Source organism: Nyctereutes procyonoides, unplaced genomic scaffold (genome assembly GCF_905146905.1).
Source record: "Nyctereutes procyonoides isolate TBG_1078 unplaced genomic scaffold, NYPRO_anot_genome, whole genome shotgun sequence".
In the NCBI taxonomy this organism is placed as follows: domain Eukaryota; kingdom Metazoa; phylum Chordata; class Mammalia; order Carnivora; family Canidae; genus Nyctereutes; species Nyctereutes procyonoides.
This window is the reverse complement of record NW_026575140.1, coordinates 52,483,076-52,493,306: the sequence shown is the minus strand read 5'-3', so window position 1 is coordinate 52,493,306 and position 10,231 is coordinate 52,483,076. Positions and strand designations below refer to the sequence as shown.

General features: G+C 40.7%; 1 protein-coding gene across 1 annotated transcript; it reads left to right on the top strand.

Annotated features, from left to right (window-relative positions):
• Positions 1-8,134: 8,134 nt before the first annotated feature.
• Positions 8,135-9,544, top strand: LOC129497463 (lymphokine-activated killer T-cell-originated protein kinase-like). Its single transcript, XM_055306363.1, has one exon. The coding sequence runs from the start codon at positions 8,222-8,224 to the stop codon at positions 9,188-9,190; it is 969 nt and encodes a 322-aa protein (XP_055162338.1). The 5' UTR covers positions 8,135-8,221; the 3' UTR covers positions 9,191-9,544.
• Positions 9,545-10,231: the final 687 nt, after the last annotated feature.

The following is a 10,231-nucleotide window of genomic DNA, read 5'->3' as shown; positions in this document are numbered from 1 at the left end:
GTTGCAGCTGCCATTGGGAATGGGGTCAAGCAAGATGGTGGAAATAACAGCATGTTTGTGATGCTAATGGGCTGGTTTTGTAGACAGTGAAAAGTTAGTGAAATTGGAACAGAAGGAATTGATGGGAAAATGTTGAGAGAGGAGGAGAAGGAAAAGACCCAAGACTCCTTGGCTTATGCCAATGAACACGAACCATCGTGAATGAGCTAGAGGATCACCAAAAGGACTGTCATTGAGGTTGGCGGAAGATCACCTGCTTTGGGCCAACAGAGGGGATGTTTTCAGGCAGGAGAAAGGTGAGTACTGCTGAGGGGTCAGAAATGAGAAGGCTAGAGAATATTCTGGTTTTACAGTAGGGAGTTTTTTGGTATCCTTAGAGGCATCATTCTCATGGACCATCATGAGAAGAATCTCATTTAAGTAAGTTGAATAGTGAATGGGAGCTAAGTATAATCAGTGATGGCAGACAGCTCTTCCCAAAGGTTTTAATGTGGAGGGAAGGAGAGATAGGAGGATATAAGGTTTGGGATAATTTTTTTTCCCCAAGGAAGGTAGAAACTAGATCATGTTTATTTGGTGATGAAAATCATCCATGAGGACATTCATTGATTCTGCAGGAGAGAGGGAATCATTGCTGGAGGAAATGTTTGAGGATAGGAAAAAGAAGGGAACTTTTATAAATAATTAGAAAAATTACTCTTAGATATGAGATATGCAAATATATCTTGTTATCTCCCAATGAACCTCTGTAGTTTCCCAATGAAACTCTTAACATTGAAAATATTTACGTTGGTAAAATTGAATGCCTGAGCAAAGCTGAGATGATTGTGAAAAATAACAATTTTGAGGAAAGAGGGTCTCTATTGTATAAAGTTTCAATAATTTTTTCACATGAGGAATAAAACTAGTCAGTGGAAAAGAACACTGTATCTAGGACCAAACCTAAAATAATAAATAAGATGTTAGTATATGATACATTGGTGGAGAGAACAATTATTCCTTAAAAGTCATAGCACAATTTGTGGACTCAGAACTAGTGAGCCATCTGAACAAAGCAAGATTAGATTGGGCTGCTAAATACCATTTATTTATTTATTTAGATTTATTTTATTTATTTTAAAGAGAGAAAGCTCAAACACGGAAGGGGCAGAGGGAGAGGGAAAGAGAGAATCTGAAACAGACTCCCTGATGAGCGTGGAGCCTGATGTGGGACTTGATCTCATGACCCTGAGATCATGACCTGAGCTGAAACAAGAATCAGGTATTTAATTGATTGAACCATCCAGGTGCCCCTGCCAAATACCAGATTAAAACAAATTCCAGGGCAGCCCCAGTGGCGCTGCAGTTTAGCGCCGCCTGCAGCCCAAAGTGTGATCCTGGAGACCCAGGATCAAGTCCCATGTCAGGCTCCCTGCATGGAGTCTGCTTCTTCCTCTGCCTATGTTTCTGCCTCTCTCTCTCTGTCTCTCCCCCCCGCCCTGTCTCATGAATAAATAAATAAAATCTTTAAAAACAAAAACAAAAAACAAATTCCAGGTGGATTAATGCCTTATTGGACACCATAAAATGCTAAAACAGAATATAGTGGACTTCTAAGTATACTTTCAGCGGCAAATACATATGTAAATGGATTGATAGTGGATTATATAAAAATTTAAATCCTCATTTTCCATCCAAAGATGATAAACTCTATGTGGATATAAAAAGCATGATGTAGAGGAATATTTAATGACAAGGGAAAATAATCACAAGCATGAAAAATTATTAAGCCTCCAAAGAAAAGATTATGAAAGAGTTTGTTTTCTTTTTTTTTAATTTTTATTTATTTATGATAGAGAGAGAGAGAGAGAGAGGCAGAGACACAGGCAGAGGGAGAAGCAGGCTCCATGCACCGGGAGCCCGACGTGGGATTCGATCCGGGGTCTCCAGGATCGCGCCGTGGGCCAAAGGCAGGCGCTAAACCGCTGCGCCACCCAGGGATCCCGAAAGAGTTTGTATTATACAATCCCTACTGTGCAATAAAAATATTGATATATGCAGAGGCCAGAAGAAAATATTTCAGAAAATAAATTAAGTAGGTTTATCTCATGGCACAGAAATCACTTATAATGCCACTTTCCGTTTTAGAACCTTTCTGTAGTTTCCAACACAGGTGCTGCTTTTGTAATCAGAAGATACTATAGTAATTTTTGGGTAATATTGAGCCAGTAGTGACTAGATAGTTTATATTAAAAACAACGTCTTAAATACCAAGCAGCCTTATAAGAATCCTATTTGCCATAGGGATGCCTGAGTGGCTCAGTTGGTTGAGCGTCCAACTCTTGATTTCAGCTCAGGTCATGATCTCAGGGTCCTGGGATGGAGCCCCACATTGGGGTCCATGCTCAGCACAGAGGGGGCTTGAGATTTCCTCTCTCAGTTTCTTTTTTCCCTCTGCCTCCCTCTCTCTCTAAATAAGTAAATAAAATCTGGAAAAAAAAAGAATTATATTTGCTATATAGTTTTAAAAATTAAATGAAAACCTTAAATAATGTAAATTAAGTATCAGGGATATACATATGTATACATGGAGATCTATCTATCTACCTACCTATCTATCTACCTGAGGGCTAGGATTATATAACCCTGGCCTTTGAAAATACATAAGTATTGGATAATTTGGTATTTGTTCTGTTAGGTGCAGGAGTGGGGAGGGGATTTCCTTTGAAGGGAGTCCATATTATTAATGTTTCAAGCACCTTATTAGTTCCTTGTGGCTATTGTAACAAATTGCCACAGACCTAGTGACTTAAAACAACAGAAATTAATTTCATCATCATTCTGGTGGCCAGGAATCTGAAGTCAGTATCACAGGGCTGAAATTAAGGTGTCAGCCAGGCTGCCCTCCCTCCAGAGACTCTAAGGGAGAATCACTTCCTTGCCTCTTCCAGCTTCTGGTGGTTGTTGGCATGCCTTGGGCTTGTGGTTATCTCACTCCTATCTCTGTGGTCAGCTGGCCTCCTCTCTTCTGAGCTGTCATCTCTCTCTGCCTCCTTCTTATTATAAGAGTGTATGCTATCACATTTAGGTCCTGTCTTGATAACTCTGGACAATCTTTTCTCAAATCCTAAATCACACCTACGAAGTCCTCTTTTCCTCTATGCAGTGATATGCAAGGTTCTAGGAATTCAAATGATAATGTCTGGGTGTAGGACATTGTTTAAACTGCATAGTTACCCTGAAATGTGCTTAGTTCTGGAACAAGTCATGAGGCTGATCTTTGGTCGTGGGCAAGGGGTGGTTTCATAATCTTTCTGAGGGACCAGAGAGCAAAAGTCCAGTGGGATAGTTCTAGTGTGGAAAGTGAACTATCCCTAGGTACATGGATGTTGGCCCACTGAGACCCTGATCTTCCACTTTCCGAGGGAGGCCAGGGGAGGTGTGTGTGTTGTTAGCAACGATTAGTCTGGGAAGCAATTTCTGGGCAGTTGCAGGAATATGAATTCTGGGTTCCAGCTCCACCGATGGGTGGCAAAGGCAATGAGAACTGACCCTTGGACTCAGGGAGAGAGCTCTCTCCATGAGGAGAGTGGAACACCCACCCTGGTCTCCAGTAGAAGAATGGGGACTCTTCAGAGGAGCATTCTCCCATGACGATCATCATCCTACAACAGGCAGTAAAGTTACTGAGAAGTCAAAGTGCAGGCAACCAAAAGCTTCATTCTGAAGCCCCCAATAGCAAAAGATCAGAAATAGCCAGAGTTCAATGTGAAATGGAGTTATTTTAGCAAACAGCTAGCAGGAGCCTATTCATAGATCTAGAAAGTTGAGGGCATGGATTTACTGCTTATGTCTCTTTTCTGATGGTTGTATGTTTTGTTACTTTTACTATAAAAATGGCTCATTGCTTTTCACGTAAAAATTTCGGTGTCTTAGGACTTGGATCCCGAAGAACACACACTGAATTTAACTGTCTTAGAAATCAAAACCAGAGACTGTTTTCATTTCTACTCATTAGCTTTACTCAAAATAAAAGATGATAATAAACCAGTATACAGAAAGGCTGTGTCTCAGTCAGTCCCCACTGTTGCTTCCTTCTTAATTTCACGAGAACACACGCACCCAGGATAGTGGTGACTATTGACAACTATTCAGTTGTCAGATCTGAAGAGACTTGAATGAGGGACTCCCAGAGTTTTATTATTTCTCCTGCTAGAAAAGCACACCAGGACCCAGAAATTATGTGTTACTCTGGTGATTCTGCTGCTCAGAAAGTTATGTCACCCAAACCTAATATCTGGGTTCTGAGTTCTTAAATATGTGGTGATTCATATTTATGTAATGATTTTTTTTTTGGTGCCAATACCACAAACTATGGTATCTTCTTTTGTGTCTATTTCAGGACCTAGGAGTTTCTCATTTATATTACTTAGGGGCTTTGCAGGTGCGAGTGAGGCCATTGGTTACCAATGTCTGATCACCAGCCTCAAGCTACCACAGAACTCCATCCTCAAGTTTGCTAATTGCTTATTTGACATTTGTGGATAGCCACTCTGCCACTACTCTGAACTTGACATGCTCACCAGAATTCTGTTCTCACCAGAGCTTTCTTTTGTTCATTTTGCAACAAGGCTCAGTATCTTGGCATCATATTTGAGATTTTACTCTCTTTGTTGCTCTCTATATCTAAGCAGTTGCTTTTTGCTATTGATTTGTTGAAAATATCTCATCCCTTTGACTCCCACTGCTTCCTAAAGTGTTAGGATCTCACTAATCCCTCCCATGTAATATTGAAATACTTTGTACTTCTATTTTCTTATTTCCCAAACCAGGGCTGTTGTATACTTAGGTGGAGTGGGTAGCTATTTTAAGGCCACTGGGGAAGTCTTCCAGACCCCAGGCCCTCCAGCTCAGCTGGCTAGAAATGTGACCATTGCACTAGATGGCTAGAGATGGACTACATTCCATTTGCACCTGTCTGCGAAGTTACTTGTGTGAGCATTATTCAGGAGAAAAGATACTAGGTGACTGTGTACTCTGGAGGGCTCAACATGAAAAAATACTGCAGCAGAAAAATTGGATGAATTGAGGTACTGAGAACTTCATCTGATGTTGTTTAGGGATGCCATGAGCTAAAAATCACGGATTCACACTTCATCCCAATTTCAAAAGCCTTAACTTTATCAGTCATTTATATTTAAGAGCAAATAGGACCTTAGCTTCTTTGAAGGAAAAAGTTAGGATAAGGTTGAGGATAAAGTTTATTATAATTTATTGTTGGAGAGGAAGCATCACACACACACATACACACACAAAAGAATTTGACAAAAGGAAACTTGAAAAGGCAGACTTTTTCTTCTTAACGATTTTGAATGTGTATAGTAAATCCTGAAGCCCATTACTGTTCATTCAACAGGTATCTGATGAGGTACATATTATGGGTCCAGCGTTGAGGAAAGGACTGGAAATTGAGAAGCAAGGAAAATGGGCAAAATTTTACTTTTTTGAGTTTTGCATTATTCTAAGAGAGAAAGAGAGTAAACAAATAGGGACTCCTGGGTGGCTCAGTTTGTTAAGCGTCTGCCTTCAGCTCAGATCATGATCTTAGGGTCCTGGGATTGAGACCTACATAAGGCTCCCTGCTCAGCAGGGAGTCTGCTTCTCTCTCACCATCTGCCCTTCCCACTACTTGTTCTCCCTCTCTCATTCAAATAAATAAAATTAAAAAAAAACCACAGCCCCCACCCCAAGTAAACAGATACAAGATAAATATACAAATCAAGTCAAGAGAGTGATCCTTAATATTAAAGCAATAAAATAAGGTGCTCTGATGGTGATTAGAAGTGGCTGCCAATCAGATTTGGATGGTCAGGGAAGACCTCTTAGGGGAGTTTATTTTTGAGCCCTGACTGAAATGATAAGAAGATAGCAGCCATGGCAGGTTCTGAGAGAAGAGCATGCAGAGGCCCAGAGATGGGAAGGAGCTCGTTGTGTTCAGGAGAAAAGCTGGTGAAGGTAGAGAATAAGAGAAAGAGCCATGTGATTTGAAGTTAGTAGCAGTGGAACCATGCAGGGTTTTGAAGGTGATGGTGGGAATTTGTATATAATTTTAAATGAGTTGGAGAGCTCCATTGAAGGGCTTTAAGCAGAGATGTCACATGATATGATTTAGGCTTTAAAGAGATCTCTTGGGCTGCTGCGTGGGGAGTGGGTTGTGCAGGGCAAGAGGACAGCTGCTGAGCAGGTTGTATCAGAGGAATCTAAATGAGAAATGAAGCTGGCTTGTAGCAGGGTAGCCACAGGCAGTAGGCGTGGCTGGATGTGGTCCGACTTAAGATATAATAAGGATTGGGGTATTATCGGTGCTGGACTAGATGTTGGTTGAGAGAGGAAGAGGGATTAGGAATAGGCTGATGTCTTTGCTTGAGCAGCTGGACCACCTGTGGTGCCATACTGAGACGAGGGAGGGGATTAGGAGCAGGGAAGAAAAATCACAAGTTCTCTTGGGACATGCTGAAATGCCCATCTGACATCCCAGTGGAAACATCAGGGAGACTGTAGGTCATCTGAGTCTGGAGCTCCAGGTAGAGTTCAAATCTGAAGGTACGAATTAGAACACTACCACCTTACTTAAAAACATGAGACTGGGTATGATTCCCTAGGAAGAGAGTGGAGAGAGAGAGAGAGAGAGAGAGAAGCAGAGTTCAAAATTGCACTCATCTTCAGAAACACTCTTATTTGGGCACTTTCCTGCTCCCTGATCAAGGGTCTCTAAAGCTCCTCCATTTGTATTACAATTCAATTCACTGCAATGTCTCAAGTACTGAATAAAACTCCCTTACTGTTTCCAGTTCCTCCCATACACACTGATCTTCCCATATTCTGACAACTTCTGTCCCCTCTGACTAGTGAAGAATTAACCTTATCCAAAGACCATGGCTGGCTTTTGTCCACAAAGCCATTGGGAGGTGATCTCTAGACACTTGGAAGAGTCTGTCTCATAGAACTGTCTTTGTTTTCCTGGAGGCCTTGGCACTGTTCATTATAACACTCTGGTTGATGTTGGAGCCCTTTGGGCCCTGTGGGGTCAGTTTGGCCTCTGGAGGGACTGGGGGCTGAACATTAACCTGACCCCTGGAAGGCCCTGGAGACTAGGAGTCCGCCATGCAGGCAGTATAGGTATAAGTCCTAATGAAAACTCAGGATACCAAAGGCTGGGGTGAACTTCTTCCCTGGTCAGTGACCCTCCCTGCATACTCTCACCCACAGTGACTGGGAGGAGTTCACATCATCCATTACCTCACAGGGAAGCAACGATTGGAAGCTCCGCATTTGGAAGTTTCCAGACACTGCCCTATGTGTCCCTTCCCTTGGCTGATTTTAATTTGCATCCTTTTCCTATAATTAAGCATAACCATGAGTATAACAGCTTTCAGTGAAGTTCATTGAGTCCATTTAGTGAATTATTAAAATGAAGAATGGTTCTGAGGGCCCCTTTTCATGGAGTAAATGTTTGTATCCTGCGCAGAATTCATCTGTTGAAATCCTAACCCCCACGTAGTGATATAAGGGGCAGGGACATTTGAGAGGTTATGACATCATGAGGGTGAAAGGGATTAGTGCCGTTATAGAAAACATCTCAGAGGTGCGCCTGGGTGTCTCAGTGTAGAGCATCTGCATGATTTCCGGGGGGTCCTTGGATCAAGTATGGGGCTCCCCACCGGGAGCCTGCTTCTCCTTCTGCCTGTGTCTCTGCTTCTCTCTGTGTGTCTCTCATGAATAAATAAATAAAATCTTTTTTTTTTTTTTTAAGATTTTTTAAGGAGAAGTCTCATATCCCTGGTCTCTGATGTAGTTGAATTTGTCCTATAAATCCATGTTCCCCACTTTGGTAACCAGTACCCACATGTAGCCACCCATCACTTGAAATGTGCTAGTCCAGTGGAGATGCACTGTAAATATAAAATATACACTGGATTTTGAAGACTCTGGTCAAAAAAGGAATGTAAATGATCTCATTAATGATTTTTAGAAAGTGATCACACGTTGCTACTATAATAATACTTTGGCTATATTTGTGTTAAATATAATGTTTTAAAATTACTTTCACCAGCTTTTTACTTTAAAAAAAGATAATGTGGGGGGTTGGCGGGTGGCGGTGGGGGCGCCGCTCGGGATCAGATTTCAAGACCGGCTTGGCCGAGACCTCTCCTCCCCCGCGTGGCTCCGAGTGTTTATTACAATGGAAGAAATCAATAATTTCAAGACACCAAGCAAATTATCGGAAAAAAAGAAATCTGCATTATGTTCAACTCCATGTATAAATATTCCTGCCTCTCCATTTATGCAGAAGCTTGGCTTTGGTACTGGGGTAAATGTGCACCTTATGAAAAGATCTCCAAGAGGTTTGTCTCATTCTCCTTGGGCTGTGAAAAAGATTAACCCTAAATGTAATGATCATTACCAAAGTATGTATCAAAAGAGATTAATAGATGAAGCTAAGATTTTGAAAAACCTCCATCACCCAAACATTGTAGGTTATCGTGCCTTCACTGAAGCCAGTGATGGTAGTCTATGTCTTGCTATGGAATATGGAGGTGAAAAGTCTCTAAATGACTTAATAGAAGAACGAAATAAAGACAGCCAAGATCCTTTTCCAGCAGCCATAATTTTAAAAGTTGCTTTGAACATGGCAAGAGGGTTAAAGTATCTACACCAAGAAAAGAAACTGCTTCATGGAGACATAAAGTCTTCAAATGTTGTAATTAAAGGTGATTTTGAGACAATTAAAATCTGTGATGTAGGAGTCTCTCTGCCACTTGATGAAAATATGACTGTGACTGATCCTGAGGCCTGTTACATTGGCACCGAGCCTTGGAAACCCAAGGAAGCTTTGGAAGAGAATGGCATTATTACTGACAAGGCAGACATATTTGCCTTTGGCCTGACTCTGTGGGAAATGATGACTTTGTCTATTCCACACATTAATCTTCCAGATGATGATGATGATGAAGATAAAACTTTTGATGAAAGCGACTTCGATGATGAAGCATACTATGCAGCTTTGGGGATGAGGCCACCTGTTAATATGGAAGAACTGGATGAAACGTACCAGAAAGTAATTGAACTTTTCTCTGTATGCACTAACGAAGATCCTAAAGATCGTCCTTCTGCCGCACACATCATGGAAGCTTTGGAAATAGATGTCTAGTGATCCCTGCATATTCATGACTACTGCCTTTACGTGAAGCTCATGTATAGAACTGTTCTGTTTACTCTAATACACTATAGAGTTACTATGATAAGCTGTAATTATTAGACTTTTTGGAAGTGACCCACTTTAGGACCACAGCGCCTAGTTAACATTTAAACAGTTGTATTTGTTAATATGCTTCTGATGATAAGCATTTGAGATTATAGGTTTTCTTTTTTTCTTTTTTTTTGAGATTATAGGTTTTCTATTAAGTTCAGGACTAGCTACTTATGTATTTGAACGTTTATATATATATATACAACACTAGCAGTAATACAATGCTATAAACTCTATGTCTAACATTAATTTGCATCGAGTGACCATCACTTTTACTGTTTCTCAAATATTATTTTAATGGATCTATTGAAATTAGCACTTTGTACCGTATAAAAAGAAGTCTACGTTTGCTTATCTTTTAAGCCATTTAACTTTTTCCTGGCCTTTTTTGGCTGATGTGCTTATTATTAAATATGGTCACCAGAAGCTGAGAGAATATGGCTCACAAGACTAGTTTCCTGGGTATTTAGATGTTTTTGGTTAAGGCTTATCTTGCTCTCTCCATTCTCCCCAGGTCTTTGGCTTTCGCTTTATTAGATGTATTTTCTGTTTTGAAATATTTTTTTTACTTAGTAATCTATATCTTAAGCATTTTGTAGTTCTGGCATAAAAATAAAATTCTAGTAGGATGATATAGAATAAAGGAGACTTCAGTCACAAAAAAAAAAAAAAAAAAAGATAATGTGGCTACCAGAAATTTTAAGATTGCCTGCATGGCTCACGTTTGTGTCGCATTGTATTTCGGCTGGACGGTGGTGCTCTGAAGCCTCCATGCTCATCTCCCATCCATCTCCATCCCTGGTGTGGTCTCCTCACTTCCGGTGGATGTAATCCAAGGCTGCAGGACCCAGAAGATACACTTTCTTTGTCTCTATGCTTGAGAAGAACACACAGTCTCTTCCCTGCTTTGCATTGCTGATTATCTCTTTCCTTAATTCTTAA

Coding starts and splice junctions, on each gene's coding strand:
- LOC129497463 (XM_055306363.1), top strand. CDS start 8,222: ATGGAAGAAATCAATAATTTCAAGACACCAAGCAAATTATCGGAAAAA.